The sequence below is a fragment of the Sarcophilus harrisii genome, chromosome 3 (genome assembly GCF_902635505.1).
Source record: "Sarcophilus harrisii chromosome 3, mSarHar1.11, whole genome shotgun sequence".
Classification (NCBI taxonomy): domain Eukaryota; kingdom Metazoa; phylum Chordata; class Mammalia; order Dasyuromorphia; family Dasyuridae; genus Sarcophilus; species Sarcophilus harrisii.
The window spans coordinates 275,299,056-275,316,704 of NC_045428.1; the positions used below are offsets into that span (position 1 = coordinate 275,299,056).

A 17,649-nucleotide genomic window follows, 5' to 3' on the forward strand; every position below is an offset into this window, starting at 1 on the left:
TCCCACGACAATACATATTTTTCTCATTTTTTCTGACATAGAACTATCTTGTGATTGACTAGTCATGCCCACTGTTTCTGTTCTGGTCAAGCCAGAGATCTGTTGAGTCAGAATGATTTACTCCAATAGACCCATCACAACCTACGTATGTGGCCTTGCCAAATGACATTGATTTCTCCCCCCAAATAATATTAATTTTATTGGAGGAAACCACCTCAAGTTAAAAATGGTTTATTCACATTATTTTGAGCCATAGTCCTGCACGCTTAAAGGTGTGCCTTGTGCCTCATGCTAAGCCAGAGTGAAGGAAAGAACTAAGAGGACCAGAAGAGGGGCAATTCTAAAATGTTTCCTCAACTCAAAATATTTCATCTAACATCAATTAAGTCAGGTATATAGAAACATAAAACCCAGTATTCCCATCAATAAAGAGCTTGCATAGAAAATTGTATTTCTTGTCTTAGAAAACTTAAATTTTCTCTAAATAGATTCATCTATGTTTCTTAAATATGAAATATAATAAGAGTTTGATCACATTTGTGTTTGAAATTTTCTACTTCAGTCTTTATATGAAGAAATGTATTCATCTTTCTCAATATTTTGGAATTGTATAAGGAATCCCTTTGTAATGCAAGTGCTCTGTAGTGCTCAGAATACCCCATAGGTAAAAGATATGTCATCTTAGATCAATTTATTCTTGAGTTGGATGCTGGTTCAAGCATATAATTCAACCCCAATCTTTTAAATGTTCTATGCCAATTCCCAATTGCTGAAATCAGTGCACTCTGTAATATGGCTATTAAACTTTCTCTCTAAATTGAAAAAACTATAGAAATAACACTATCCAGAACAATAAGATCCCATGGAGGGACTGGCAATGGCTAAAACTTTGTAATTGAACAACATAGAAATTTCTATTGTAAAAAGCATTGGAAATTGGATGAACATGGAAATTTTATCTCCCTGCTAACTTTGCAATTTTGTTCATTCCTTTTTAAATGCTAGTTACATATTGCCTTATGTTTTGAGTGATTTATTATTTATTTACAAGGAATACTTTCAAATACATTGTTTTTGCATGAGGAAATTTGAATTTTTATTAAAATGACAGTATTCAAAGTTAAATATAGTGATGATATGGACCAAATTAGAAACTCACCATCTATAATTATCACCTGCTCCTTCCTTCTTGTTCACTCCAAATTTTGATTCTTCATCATTTTCATCTATAATGATAAAAACTCAAATGTGAATTACCAAATCACTTGGAGCACTTAAGACAACTCAGGGAATTCCCCAAAGAAACAACTTTCTAAAGAGTTTTTGATTGGATGAATTAGTGGGCTAATGTTCAACTACTGGGGGTTCGTTACTTTAGTCTAGTGCACTATTTATACCAAAAGAAAAAAATATTACCAATCTAAAAAAGCTTATGAATTTCTGAAGTAAAAATAGTTTGAAATGTAAAACTTTATTGTCATTAGCTGGGAAACCCAGAGGCAATGTGGATTAAAAACATCTACTTGAGAAGGCATGAGAAAGAATTGAAGATGAATAAGAACATAAGCCATTGTTCTCAAGCTGCTTCCATTTCCTTTGGAGACTGTTACAGTTACTAATTTTTCTGGCAAGTCTGTTTATGTCTACTTAAAACATTGGTATTGTAGCAGAACATAAAGTTTATGGAATGATTGAAAATAGAAATTTGAATGCTCATCCACTTGACCACTGAGATTTGGATAAATGATTGCATACACACAAATCCCACTTCAGAGATGGATTCTTTCAGAGAAAGAGATGTACTGCTGTGAGATAAGGATGGCCTTTGGATGGCTTACTGGATGGAGATTTTAGTGGCTGGGAGGATGTTCATAAATTGAGGACGCACTATAATTTGCCCCTGATTTATTGGCAAACTTCCACACATTTTCTCACCTTCAAAACTTTCTCTAGATTTAAGACTTTCACTGTGCCATGGTTAAATCACAACATGATTTTTAATGACACATATGCCATGAAATATGCTAATATGAATATAATTTTAACAAACTTACCTACATAACTATCATTACATATTTGGTGATTCCCTATGCTTTTGGTGCCAATATTAACATTGGTGGAAGAGTCATCTAAAAATGTTTCCTTGAATTTGAATGAACTCACCTAAAATAATTACCTCATCTCATCCACTAAAAATAGAAAACTGAAGTTCTTCCAATACAGAGTTTATTTGTAAAAATATATTTTTCTTAGTTTTGTGACTATTTGATCAAATTTGCTCTTATCGTCTTAAAGGAATTCAAACATGTTTCTAGAATATAGATGGTAGTGCAATTTGATCTCATTTTTGTTGAGACTGGCTTCTTGTGAGTCCCTATAATCTGGATTATGTGAAACTATCAATATATTCTCATTTCTTGTGATATTCTTCACCAAACAGTGGTTGCCTAGGAATTATCTAGGAATACCCAGTAGTTAAGAGATATATCAGAGTTGTTCAGTGTCTTTTGACTCAGGTGCAAGTTCAGCAGCTTAATTCAAATCACAGCTTTCTCCTAAGCCTTCCATGGCAAGATTCAATTTGTCCAATTAGCAACATAGTTATTTTCTATGAATTCAAAGGATTTTGAAAATAACTCTACCCAGAACCATGAAATTTCATTGAGTGACTGTAATACTTAAGTCCTTGTAATTTATCAACATATAAATAAATGCCCATTTGTTCAGAACATGTCAAAATGGATTGCCATAGAAGTTTTGTGTTATTGCAAACTAATAATAGTGTCCCTTCAATTTTAAATGTTAAATGAATTTTGACCTTTTGAGTTTTTCTTCAAAATTATTTCAGTTGATATTTTTTCAGTTGTTTTTATCTTGAGACATTTTTGTGTTGTTAAAATGACTACTCAAAGTTAAATGTTCCAAATGCCTCAGGTTCAACTATAATGATAAAGACTTCCAATATGAAATGCTAAGTTATTTGGAATGCTTGGAAATATCAGGCAGTTCCATGAGACAATAGTTTTGGGTGTGTTTTTTTTTTTTTTAAGAGCTTTTGATTGTATGAATTAGTGGAGTTTCCATACTTCAAAAGTCTCTTGTACTCATGCAATGTGACTTTTTTTTTAATCCAAAGAGAACATTAATGAAAAAGATTGCCTATAAATTATGACAAATTAAAATAATTTTAAAAATATTAAGGGGTTAAAAGTGTAAACTTTCATTGTCTTCCCTGTACCTCATATAAAAGAAATCAACTACTTAATCAGACATGCTAAGAATTGAAGAAGAAGAAGAATCACAGCATTTATTCTCAAAGATCTTCCATTTAGAGAATCTGGATAGTGCCAAACTTAGAATCGAGAAGATTGGTATCCACATCTGGCCTCACAAACTATCTGTCTTTGTGACCCTGGGAAAGTCACTTAACCTTGTCTTCCTTGGTTTCCTCATCTGTAAACTGAACTGGAGTTAGTAATGACAAATCACTTTAATATCTTTGAAAAAAGCAAAAGCAAAACCAAAACCAAAATGGTGTCATAAAAAATCATAAAGGACTAAACCAACCATCTTAAAATTTCTCTAAGACTTTTGTACATTAAAGACTATGATTATATTGCAATGAGTTGCTGTACACCACTGAAAGTATTGTTACAGAAATTATACCGTAGAATCAGAAACACTAATGCTGGAAAAATCCACTGGTTTGGATCAAGCATTGTGTAGCAACAAATTTCATGTCATGTCAGCAGCTGGAATTGACTGTATTGCAATGCAACTAAAGTGGTTCCAATAAATGGAAGGTTCTTGTTAAATATTCATAAATTGGAAACTCACTGGAATTAAATATTATTCATTTACGGGAAGATTTCTTCACATTCTGCCAACTTCCAAACTTTCTCAAGATTATTGACTTTTATAAGAATTTCACTGAAATGTGCTTGAATTACTGCATTGTTTCAATAATCGTTGCATTATGAAATTACAAATATGAAGATAATTTTAATCAACTCACTGGGCTTGTGCACATGGTAGATCCCATCCTTTTCCATGTTTATGGGAATATTTCCATTGTTATTATCCCTGAAATAGAAAGGAAAATATTTCAATATAAACCTAATTGTTTACATTTTGTATGTACCAAAATGTTATTTTCTAACAGTATCTTTTCTATCATCCCATGAAGGTCCTTTGCAAGGAATCCAGTTGATTGAGGGAGAAATTTTGGAAATAAGACTATCCCAAAAACAAAGATAGAATCTCTGGTTTCACTGACAGTATCTAAGGAATGAAAACTGATCAGCAAATAAACAAATATTGTCAAACAACTTAAAAATGGATCATGATTAAAGTTAAGTGCCATTTCTGCCTTTGCAGCAGTGACCATATTGTTTTAACTGCTCTTTGCTATGTCTATATTTTAAGGGTTTTTACCCCCAGGGTGATTTATTTATTTACAACTAATATTTTCTTTGAGGTGGAATTTTTCTGAGAAATCTGTATACTTATTTAAAAATCATATTCAAAGTTAAATTTAGTAAAGATATCAACTAACATAAAAGCTCACCATGTTTGTTTATCATGAATATCTTCCTGCATGATAGTTTTCTCTCTTCCTCCTTTTGTCTGCTTCTTTTCATCTTTTGCATAGATGGTAACAGTTTCATCTGTAATGATTTTAAGTTTAAATGTGAATCATATCAAAACATTTAGAACTCCTAGAAATGTCAGGGAATTCTTGAAGAATGTTTTTTGAAGTTGTTTTTTTTTTAAAGTTGTTGATTGGATGAAAATGGAGGAAAGTTGTACACTTGGAGTTCCTTTACATTGATGTGGTGCTTTGTTTTTAATTAAAACATGACCATATCAACAGAAAAGCATTGCTTATCAAGGATCATAAAAAAGAAGACAATCAAACAGAATGTCCAAAATGTAAAGGGTATGAAAAATAAAACTGCTATTCCCTTCACTAGGTAACACATAATCATTTTCAATGAGTATATATACAAAATTTGACATGCTGAATAAGCAAAAATGAATAATGAAGAAGTCTCCCTTCTCTATCACTTTCTATTTTCCATGTAGACTATCATAATAAATGCTTAAGGTTTTCTGGCTCATCTAACTAAGTCTCCTTTAATACAATGTGTTGGTAAGTCTTCAAGAACAGAAATAATTTAATTCAACTCACCAGGGTCATCAACCTTATTGATCATGACATTTTCCATAATTAAAGGGGATATTTCCATCACTGACATTCCTGGAATAGAAAGAAAAACATTTAAATCCAAATCCAATAAAAAGGCATTTTTTTCTGCTATTAAGATCCCTCCACTGTCAATGAGTGGTTAAATTCTGAATTTTTAGAATCCAAATTCAGAATTAGATTAATATGTTGGAGCAATAAAGAGGGTCAGAAAGAAAGTGGATATGTAGTCTGATAATCTCTCTGTACTCATGAGAAAACTGAAGCCTATAAAAATTAAATGATTCAATTGAATTCTCCCAGGGAGTAGAAAGAGTACTCCTGAGTTGAGAAGTACATGTTGGATTTTTGCTTTGATCATGTGCACTAGGGGCTGAAGCACACCATCCCTGAGAGACAGCATCTGTGCACGTATATTCATAAGATGACACTCAAATTCTTTTCATAGAAGTTGCTTCCTCATCTAGAATATTTTTTTATCAATGCAAACTCACATTATAACTCAACATACACATTCAGAATCTCTTTGGTTATTATACCTGATGCAAAAAAAAAAAAAGATGAATATAGAACTCTGGTACTCAGTGTATTAGCCATTGGCCATTGCCATGGATAAAGTTTGTGTAGAAGCAATTTTGGATTCACCATCTGAGATAGACTCTTTTGGATTGGGAATAAATAGCCTCCAACTCATAAACATTTACCACTAAATGGTTTAAATCTATAACAAAATATAGTAGAAAAAAATCTATTTGAGAGTATCCAAATCTTTATGATTAAGTTTTTTTTCCCCCAAAGGAAATTACTCCAGATATGATACTGGAAGAAAACTTCTCTTGATTAGGTTAAAAACTGGCAAGAATCTATTTCACTAAAAATGATTGGATGAATTCTCAATATTTATTCAATGACTGTATATGTCATGAAATATACAAATATGAAAAAATGTTGATAAGCTCATCAGGCTCTGAGTATGAAAAAAAGCAGACCTCTTTCATATTTTCTAAATGTTGCTGTCACCAGCTTCCCTTAAATAGGAAGTAAAATCATTGAAATATAACTTCTAAGTAGGGAAAGGGACACACATATGCGAAAATGATTTTGGCAGCACTTTTTGTAGTGTTAAGAAATGGGAAACATTATGAAATAATATTGTTCTATAAGAAAAGATCAGCAGGATGATTTCAGAGAGGCTTGGAGAGACTTATATGAAGTGATGCTGAGTGAAATGAGCAGAACCAGGAGATAATCATCCACAACAACAAGAAAATTATAGGAAGATCAATTCTGATGGAAGTGACTCTTTTCAACAATGAGATGATCCAGAACAATTCCAATGAATTCGTGATGAAGAGAACCATCTACACCCACAGAGAGGACTGTGGGAACTGAATATGGATTACAATATGCGTTTTCACACTTTTTGTTGTTGTTTGCTCACATTTTATTTTCTTTCTCATTTTTTCCCTTTTTGATTTGATTTTTCTTGTGCAGCAAGATAATTGTATAAATATGTATGTATATATTGGATTTAAAATATATTTTACCATGATTAACATAAAAAAGAAATATAACTCCTAGTTTTAAAATGATAAATATGCAATGGTATGTAGAAAAGAAATTTTTTCTTAATTATTCTTTATCCCTTTGGGAAGTTCCCTGAAAAGGAATCATCTTTGACTTTAGGAGGAGGAAACCATATGATTGAAAAACTAATTTTCACTTTCAGAACCTATCCAGGTTCTTTGTTGTTTTCTTTACCATTTGCTTGAAATGGCATGTAGATGACAGAACTAAAAGGGATTTGTAGAATTCCAAAAAAAGTTGACAATGTAGATAGTCCAAAATATACAATTTAAGTTATATTTTTAAAAAGCGCAAGAATGAAAGAAAAACCTTGTTCTGCTGACAGGTCCAACACTTTCATATAATGATAAGAGCTTTGAATTTCTAAACATAAACATAATGGGAACAATATGGTGCTACATTTAATGGATATATATGCAATCTATATACACAGAAGTATACACATATTTAAATTATATATACATGCACATATATAATACTAATACAAACATATAAACATTAAAAGACAAACATATTTCTTTTAGATGAGCAACATTATCATCTTAGATTCTATAAACAGATTCCCATTTTCACTACTATGTAAACTAAGATGTTAGTTGAAATGTATTGTTTATATTTTGAAGAAGTACTTCTAGAAATAATTTAGTAAAAAGAAAAAATTAGGAAAAATCAATATAAATATAGAAAAAATAAGGAGCACACAGTTGAGACATCTTACTATAATATTAGAACAGAATACTAACATCACTAACACTGGACAGGTTACATTTGGACTGCGGATGCCAGAGTTATAGCATGTTTAATACTGGTATGAGTTTCTGCTTATGATTTGCAAACATCATTAGATGTTGAGTGCATTGGGGTCAGTGCCTCTCTTACTCCTTTTTGTATTTTTATTTACATTTATGTTATATATTTCTACTTATCTGTAACAAGCAAGGTGCATGAGACATGTTCATTAACTGAATATGCCTGTTAGAATTATAAATGTGTTCTTTTCTATGTCTCAGAGCACAAGTGCAACTTCTATCTATATTTCTCAATTATACCAAAGGTATATAGTAAAAGAAAACTTTTTTTGATCCATATTAATGGACAAAAACTACAAAATGGCAGTCTTCCAGGTGAAGATTGTTATCTTTTTACACAAGAGTGAAAGCCTGAATGAGACAAAATTTTTTTTCTGAAATGGAGAAATAAAGCTGCAGGCTAAGTCCTATTAAGAATCAAATGCTGTCCTAATACCTGAAGCTAAGGATGGATTCAGCAGTTATGCTTAATACCTATAAGATCTTGGGCAGATAACTTAAATTTCCTGGGACTCTGCTAAAATTTGAAACAAGAGGTTTAACATGTCCTCCCTAAGAGCCTTTATTTCTTTCAATATGTTATCTCAGTGTAACAATGTAGCCCTGAACCGGAAAGTGTTTTGTGTCTCTTATCAGTCTGTGTGTTTGTTGAGATGCATGGTGGTAGAAAATCAGATTATGAAGAACTTTAAATGTAAAACACAAATTTGTAGTCATTCTTAAAAATGTTAGGAAGCCAATACAATTGATTGAGAGCTAGGTATGATGTGACACTTGACTTTTCCAAAAATGACTGAATCCAGTTCAGGAGAGGGTATAATTGAGTGGAGTAAGAATACTCAGCAGGTTAATTGAATAGCCCAGGATAAATTGAAAGGAGGCCTGTACCTAGGTTGTGACAGTAAAGGAGAAGAAAATCACAGGGTGGATAGAGTTGCACAGATGGCAAAAATCTGATAGTCTTTGACAATTGGTTGGATCTGGGCTGATACTTATTAGTTTTGATAATGGGAGGCAGGCAGTGCACAAAAAAAAGTATAAGGAAAGTTAGGGATAGGGGAAGATCTGAAAAGGGAAGGATGAGATCAGTTCCAAAATTTTGAGTATAAGATATCTACTCTATCAATGATCAATGTGTTAAAATTGGCACCTCACAAAAATTTAAAATTAAACTCTAGGAGAACTAAGCTAAATATTACCTTCCCAAATAAGACAGATAAATACTATGTGACAACATAGGACAAGATAAGACAAAAGCTGAATAGATTTTTAGATGGCAAAAGTTAACAACTTTTCCTATTTGATTGGATAAGGGGTGAGAAAGGAGATGATGGACATAACATTCTTATGGTGAGTTTGTGTGATTGGTAGGAGACTGGTAAAAGGAAAGGAAAGTCAGGAATAGGGAAAATTTCAAGAGGGGAATGTAAAGATATCAACTTTAGAGATACTGTGTTTAAGATAACTATAGTGCATCAATGGAAAATTAGTAAGATCAGCATTTACCTCAATTTCTAAAGCAATTCTGGAAAAGTGCAACAATATCACACCTTCTCAACTGAACATACCAAATAGTACAAACAGCAAAGTTCACAACTCCTATCCCAAAATCTTCTCAGGAGTAATGATCAGTAATTACTCTTCCCACTTCTGCTACCATGGAGACTAATACAAATAGGTCCATTATGATATCACCCACCCAAAGACTGTCTCTAGGGAATGCTGCTGCTCATGAATAATTGTTTTATTATGTTTATGTTAAGTTGTGTTTTGTTATATGATCCATATCAAGAGTTATCCAGTATCAAAGGATTTAAAATTTTCTTACCAGGGGGTTTTTGTGTTTTTCTCACTTGTTTTCTGTCACTTTTACAGAAAACTGTTGTGCACTGGGAACAAAAACTAAATAGGTTACTTTCTGTATACTGCATCATATGTGTGATCAAAGTCTTTCAAATAAACTTGGAATATAACTCCTCACAGATTACTTCTGTCCACCTGACTTTTAGATTACAACAGTGTTTCTTAGGAACACGTGGAATTGTTGATATGAGTCAAGGAAAAATATTACCTACAAAATTCAGCATGTCTGAAAGACAAATTTCTGTATCCAAGATAGGGCAGAAGAGAGATCACCATGTCCAACAGCAAAAAATATTGTTTTTTAAGAGCAACAGGGATGAAAAGTATCAGGGTCTCTAATTAGCAACGAGAATCTATTTCTCTTCTGAGGAAATATTTCATGAAATTTTTTTTCATAAGAAGTTACTACAAAAATATATAATCATCTAGCATCCATTATTATAGAAAATCAAGATGTAAATCTACAAAATGGACAATATAAAACAACAAATATTGAAGGGATAATATAAATTATCCTAATCTGTGGTACTCATGTGTATGTCTCTCACAGGGAAATGAACATGAAATCTAGCATTATCTACAAAAAAATAAAATACTGACATCAAAAGAATAATTATTCAGTAAGATTCCATAAGCCTCAGATATGGAATATTTGCTTTTAAGACAGTTTCTGCTTCTCTGGTTGTGATCAAAGTCACTTTCATATCAGGGGGTTCTCTATTTGCCCTCCACTTGGTACAGTGGCTAACACATGGCAGGCATTTAGGACTATTCATTGACTCATCATTATACTCGTGAAATTTTCCTTTTCTTTATCTGTGAATATGCATATAATGCTACATTTTCAAAATGACTAGCTATATAAAATAAAGTGAAATCCCACAAACCATAGTGAACTGCATATTCAGGAGGAGGCTGTTCTATTTTAAGAACAGCTCTTAAAATAAAAGAAAACAGCACTCTGTAAAAGTTGGTTTTTTTGAATCAATTAGAAGGGATCCTAATCCTTCAACTAAGGGAGATAGAGCACTGATGAGTATGAACTTTTTGGTCTCTAATATGTATTAACTGTGTGGCCATAGACAAGACACAATTCTGCTGGGCCATAATTTGATAAAAATAGAACATGAATTGGACTGCATGCTCTCTTAGGACCTTTCTTTCTCTAAATACATCAACCTATGATACTAATAAATCTCAGCCTGGGCAATATATGTTTGGGAGGGAATGTGAGGTGGTGAGCAAACAAATGGGAAATCAGATTATGAAGGGCTTTGGATGCCAAACTGATGACTCAACTTTCTTTCCTACAGGGCTGAAGGAGCTAAATGGCTGGCCTGAGTAGAAGCCTGAACCTGCCATGATCTGACCCATTTAAAGATGATGACTTTGAATCAAAGGCAGGCCAATTAGTCAGATTATTGTAAAAGTCCTGAGTATAGGTGTTTAAAGCCTATTTCATCAGTTTTAAAAATGAAGATAGAGAAAATCACAAGTTGGATAGAATACTTTTTGAGATAGTAAATATCAAGAAACCTAAGCCAGTGATGGATGTGGAAGGAAAGAGGGCTTAGAAAGAGATGCTGAGCATGTCATTTCCATGGTGAACTTGTGTGATTAGGAGGATGATGGTGGTACCTCAGTAATGAAAGGGAAGTGAAGAATAGGGAAGGTTTCAAAAAGAGAATGATAATAGAAATGCTGAGTTTAAGATGCCTATGGTGTATCAATCGGAAATTAGTGAGATCACTACCTACCTCAACTTCCAAAGTTAGTTCTGGAATGTGCAACAAAATCATACCTTCTCAAATGAAGATACAAAATACTATGAATAGCAAAGTCCATACCTCCCACTCTTCTCAGGAGTAATGGTCAGTAACTACTCTGCCCACTTCTGCTATCATGGAGACTAGTCACAACAGGTGCTTTATGATGTCACACAGAATTAGGAGTTTTGTTCAATGAACAATTAATTGTTATATTATGTTATCGGAATTATCCAGCTTCAAAGATCTTAAAATTTTCTTACCATAGACATTTTGTGGACATATAAAATTTTTGTGAAAAGTTTTTTTCTCATTTGTTTTCTGTCACTTCTACTGAAGACTGTTGTGCACTGGGGACAAAAACTGAATAGATTACTTTCTGTACATTGCATTACATTGTGATCAAAATCTTTCAAACAAACTTGGAATAGTAACTTCTCTCAGATTACTTCTGTGGAACCGAAGTTTTAGATTAGAACAGTGTTTCTTAGGAACATGTCGAATTGTTGCTATGAGTAAAGTTGAACCTATAGGGAAAATATTAATCATTTTCTTATGAAACCGGCCTTTTTCTTTTTTAAAAAAAATTTTTTTCTGAGGCAATTGGGGTTAAGTGACTTGGCCAGGGTCACACAGCTAGGAAGTGTTAAGTGTCGGAGGCCAAATCTGGCCTCATATGTTATGTCTGTTTATAATGTTTGAGCTGTAGCTTTCTACCTTCATTCTCAAAGAGGTGAGGGAGAGGAAGGGGGTAGGTTATCTCAAGGATATGTGTCAACTTGAAAAACATCATCTGAAGTAAACTATATAGGAATAAGAGAAAAACCTGTGTCCCTAGTAAAGGATTAATTTAATAGTACCTCTGATCTTTTGGGGAGTGGACCTGGGTTGGAAAAATCCTGAAGCTCAACCCCTCCCAATCTCTGAGAGCATCCCCATGCTCTTAATTGATCCCCAGAGGAAACTCCCACAATAATCCCCACCTGCAATTCATTTAGAGATCTTGGCCTGGGGCATAATTACCACCCTTATTGATCTGAAAATTAGCTCCTTTATTCATCTGGAGATCCCTCCCGAGCCCCAGGCCATAGAAGCTAAATAAAAATCAAAGCTCTCTATCCCAATCTTTACTAATTCCTAATCCAGAACTAGCCCACAGACAGACTTCTCAGTGTAATAAACCCATTTCTGTGAAAGACCTCCCTTGGAGATTGGGACTGTGAATTCTTTTGCAAAACCTATGAAATTGGCCTGGGGACACCCATCGCTGAAAGGGCATCTTCACTCTTCAACATTTGGTGGCCTGAATGGGAATCCCCAAAATTTTATATCCTCCTTGTCTAAGTAAGCTTTCTCTTGCCTCTGTTGTGTCTATTCTATAGCTGGGACAATGCAAACACCCAGGAAGATTTGGGGCTGTTAGGAGCTGTATGCTCAGCAGAATTTCTTGACTAGGGAGGTCTAGACTCAAAGTTCCTGTGTCTTTTAGCAAAAGCACCCTTAACCAGGGGACTTCTGTCACCTGTGTCCCTCTCTAGGGATGCCTAAGAGGTTGGAGCACTATAAAATTCAGAAAATCTAAGACTTTTGGCAAAAATGGAATAATCCACCTCTGTCTCTACTTAAAGATTCTCCCTTAAGCTGTCTCAAAAAAAAAAAAAAAAAAAAAAAAAAAAAAAGACAAATTTGAAAGATCCTAAATCTAAGAAACTTATTTTCTTTTGCAATGCTGTCTAGCCTCAAAATATATTGGGGAACCAGGAAACGGCCCATTAATGACTCAATTAACTATAGCCCTATCCAACAGCTTGATTTGTTTTGCAGAAAGCAAGGCAAATGGACTGAAGTTCTATAGTTTTAAGCCTTCATGGCCTTGTATCAAGATCCTAAATTAAATCAGCACTGCAGGATGCTGCTAAAATTTACTGGAAGGGAATCAAAATTAGATACTAACCTTTTAAATAAGCTCCTCCTTTCTACTCTTCTAGGGACACAGAATCGCTCCTCTGCACCCCCATGCAGTCCTTATCAGTAGACCTGTGAATCCCTTTCAGAACCACCTCCTTATCAAAGATAGGACCTTTTGTCCAACAATATTTCTTCAATTCTGTCCCTTTCACCTACTGAACCAGATCCTGAGACTTTCCCAACCACATTCCTCATTCCCTCTGATACAAGGAGTGGGACCCCTTTTTTTCCTCCTCAGGACCCCGATTCAGCCACTCCTAACCTCTGCCCCCTGAGAGAAGCAGCAGACTCTCAGGGAGAGACACAGGTACAGATAGATGCCTTTTTCAATGTCAAATCTCTACAGATTAAGGATGTTTCCTGGGGAGATGTTAATATTAAACAATCTGCTGCAGATATATAGAGAAAGCTGCAGAAGTCAGCTTTGGGCTCCCAAACTTCCCTGACTCAGCTGTTAGAAACAACTTTTGGAGTCTTTAATAATAGAGACAGAACTGCTGCAGAGGACGAAAACCATAGAGTTAAAGCAAGAAAAAAAGAACGGGTCCAAATTTTAGCTGGCCACATCTGGAAATCACAGGGGTTCATTCATGCTTCACATGTAATGGACAGGGCCATTGGGTCCAAAACTGTTCTTAGAGGAGCACCCCTTCCTCGTCCTTGTGAAACCAGGAAGGGCACTAGAAGAGAGATTGCCCACAGGGAACAAGCCTTCCCCCACCCATGCCCTGCTCTCCAGCAAGATTTTGGGGCTTAATCAAATCAAGCCCCCCCTCACTCCACAATGACAGCTGAACCCTGGGTGTCTTTGGATGTGGCAGGTAAGACTACTGAATTTTTTTTTCTTTAGAAACACAGGCTTTTCTTGCTTGCTTGCTCTGGCACTCTGGTCTTACTTCCCCTCCCCCCATAGGATAATGGGGATTGAAGGGAAATTTAAGGATTATTTTGAGAACTTCCCTCTGCCTTGCCAGTTTGGTGACCTGTTGTTTAAACACTCCTTCCTTATTATTCCCTCCTCTACTGCTCCCTTGTTGGGGCATAATTTAATGGTGAAATTAGGGACCCAATTTTCTCTTCTCAAACCTCTAGGTGACCTTTTTGTACTTCTTTCAAAGCCCTCCCATATTCCCTCTGAAATCTGGGACCTCTGGGACCAAGGAATCGCTGGATGAGCTATTCACACCATCCCAGCCTTAGTCAGGCTGCAGGATCCCAATATATTCCTAAATACCAATACCCAATAATAAAGGCAGAGGCTAGGGAGGGATTGCAACCCCTGATTGAGAAATTTCTTAAGCACAAACTTTTAGCACCAGCTAAAGATTTAAGTGATTTGGAGCTACTTAAAAGCAATTTCATCTAGTATATGGATGATATTTTGATCTGCAGCCTCACCTAAGAGGCTTCCCTAGATGAAGCTGTAAAAAGTCTTCAATTTTCTCACCTCTAAGGGCTATAGGTTCTCCTTATCCAAAGCTCACATTGCCTGCCAGTCTGTCAAATATTTGGGCCATAATCCAAACCCCATTCAAGACCCTGACAACCTTCCCTTTGAATGGATTCCTAACCAGGCCAAGGCTTTTAAGACCCTGAAAGCCAAACTGATTTCTGCCCCTGCCCTGGCTCTATCTAATTTAGAAAAGCCTTTCACTCTGGATGTAGATGAAAGGTGGGGCCAGACCCTGGGGATCTTAACTCAGGCCCTTGGACCTGTTGCCTACTTCTTAAAGAAATTGGTCTCAGTTTCCCTAGGATGACCCCCTGTTGCCTTAGAGCAGTTGGCTGCTACAGCCCTTTTAATTAAAGAAGCCTCAAAACTCACCCTAGGACAGTCATTGGAGGTTTTTACCCCCTACCAGGTTCAAAGCATTTTTGAAGCCAATGGGCATCAGTGGCTTACTAGTGGGAGGTTTGCTAGATATTAAGCTCTCGTGCTAGGCACCCCCAATCTGACTCTCTGGGTGTATCACACACCTAAATCCAGCTCCCAGACAACACTCAGTCAGGAGACATAATTTATAATTGTGAGGAAACTTTAGATTCTGTCTACTCTAGTCCACCTGACTTGAAGGATATTCCTCTTGAAAACCCAGATGGTGAATAATTTATAGATGGGTCGAGCTTTCTTGAAAATAGGGAAGAAGAGGCTGGTTATTCTGTGGTGATGCTCAATGGCACCTGGAAGCTAAGCCACTGCCTTCTGAGACTTCTGCTCAGAAAGCTGAACTCATTGCCCTAACCGGAGCTTGAATTCTATGACTTAAACTGTCTTAGAAATTTTATTACAGACTAACAGATTGTTATTTGACAGCATATTGTTTATGGCACTCCCAAGATTGGGTAAGATTATTGCTACATCCTCCCTAGAACCTCCAATGGTTGCCACAGAATGAGTTTGGAGGCTTCCTCAATTAGGAGGGTTATGGCAGCCACTGCCCTACGGCAGGATGACCACCCACATGACACTGAATTAAGTTTCTTTGAGAAGTAAACAACAACCTGGCCCAGATCCAGTCCCAGGGACTGAGTCTAGACCCTTAGGGCCTGGCCCCAATGTTCATCAATATACAGAATAAAAGAATTTTCTAAATTAGGCAGGGCTAATGCTGGGGTAAAGGTCAGTTTAGCTTTCAGGGTCTTAAAAGCTATGGCTTGTTCAGGGCCCCAGTCAAGAGCGAATGGGATCAGGTGGAAGATTTTTCAAAAAGTCTCTGAGATGGAGTGGGTCAGACCGTAGGCCCAAGTTTCAGGAAGTCACATGATTCCTATTCTCAGAGGGCTGTGGGACAGAAAGAGTTAGACCCTAGGCTTGACATGACCCACAGGAAGTGGACAGCGTTGCTGACCATTGGTCAATGGTTACATCCTTCTCAGTCCATCCAATGAACCCAGTCTTTTGCCATTTAATTCAATCACTGTTTCCAGCTCAGGACCATACACACCATACTGGGTTGGTCAGTTGGTATGTTTGTGCCTCTCCTTTCATTTCTTTACAGCCTCTAAAAGGCACCCCTGAAAGTGGGCAGAATTTTCCTCAGATCCTTGGGTAACTTTCTGAAATTTTTCATAATTAATCTGTTCCTTAATTCCCTTCTTCATGCCTTCAATGAGGCAGATTTGAAAATTTTCCTTCTCTTTGTCTCTGGTTTCCTCCTGGTAATCCCATTCAAAGTCTGCAACTGGGACAATAATAGCCCTTGGTGAGTATTTACCAGAGGAGGAAGAGGACTCATCTAAATTATCCCTAAACTTCTGGACTAAATCCCAGATTCTCTTTTTCTTCTCTATGGTGCAGCAAGAAGTGATAATTATATTAACATTTCCCCAGGTAAGATTAAATTGGAAGATCTTAAACGCCCTCAATAAATTTAGTGAGGTCCTCAGAATAATGGCCACATTTTTCCTTAATCTGGGAAAGATTTGACAATGAAAAAGTTACCTGCTCCTTGAGTGTTCCACCAGGAGAGTCTGCTACTTCTCTCAATGAGCAGAGTGTAGGAGGAATGGCTGGATCAGGATCCCGAGTGAGAGAAAAAGGGGTCTTTCTCCTTATATGGGAGGGACTGAGGAGTGGAGGTAGGAGTTTTCAGAATATGGGTCAAGAGGTAAGGATCCAGGAGGGGACTGAGTTGAAAAAACATTGCTGGACATAAGGTGTGTATCTTGCTTGTTAAAGGGGTGGTCCTGGAAGGGATTCTTAGACCTTCTGATAAGGACCACATGAGAAGACAGAGAATGCTTAGGGATAGAGGTGGATTGTCCCATCTTTGCCAAGAGCCTTAGACTTCCTGGTCCTATAGAGTCTTGTCTCCTTTGGCATCTCTGGGAGGATGAAAAGGTGGCAGCATAGTTCCCTCCTGACTAAGGAGCTGACTAGCAGTTAGGAAGATTTGTTGGGTTGTCAGGAGCTCCATGCTCAACAAACTTTCCTTGAGTGGGAATGTCTGCACTTGGAATTTCTTGCAAGCCTTCCTAGGTACTTGGGGTATACTAGCTATAGGAAAAGGGGCTTACCTTAAGGAGGACATAAAATTTGGGGCTTCCCATACAGGGCCACCAAATGCTGAAGAAGAAGACACTCAACAATATTAAAGTCCCCAGGTCGGTGCCACAGAAATGGCAAAAGAATTCATAGACTCAGCTTGTCTCCAACTTAAGGGGCAAAGATTTAATATGCTGCTGACAGCAGGCTATGTTCCAAGGGAATTTAGCAAAAAACTAGGAGCAAGATGGTAATTTTATAGGAAAAAACAAATCAGATTCTTAAGGTCATTGATATACTTATTTTATGTCTTAGAGGCAAAATTGAGGAGTAGTTTTAGAGGTGGAGTTGAAGAGTATTGAATTCTAGGGCTTAGAGGTGGAGTGCACTCCATCATTTAATTCATCCAACTATTGGAATTCTCAGAAACATTGTTATTATGACCAACAGATTGTTATCTGACAG

General features: G+C 36.1%; 1 protein-coding gene across 4 annotated transcripts in view; it reads right to left on the bottom strand.

Moving 5' to 3' along the window:
- LOC100933390 overlaps positions 1-11,345 on the bottom strand; it is a 47,773-nt gene extending 36,428 nt beyond the window's left edge. For 2 of the 4 annotated variants that reach the window (XM_031959538.1, XM_031959536.1), the window contains exons 1-5: positions 11,223-11,342; positions 5,192-5,260; positions 4,568-4,667; positions 4,016-4,083; positions 1,160-1,226 (exon numbers count right to left, since the gene is read on the bottom strand). In XM_031959538.1, the coding sequence (XP_031815398.1) occupies positions 1,160-1,226; positions 4,016-4,083; positions 4,568-4,667; positions 5,192-5,258 (302 nt within the window). In that variant the 5' untranslated portion in view covers positions 5,259-5,260; positions 11,223-11,342. Of the gene's footprint in view, positions 1-1,159; positions 1,227-4,015; positions 4,084-4,567; positions 4,668-5,191; positions 5,261-9,108; positions 9,188-11,222 lie in introns of those variants that run through there. The other 2 variants (XM_031959539.1, XM_031959537.1) reach the window with 2 other exon arrangements.
- Positions 11,346-17,649: the final 6,304 nt, after the last annotated feature.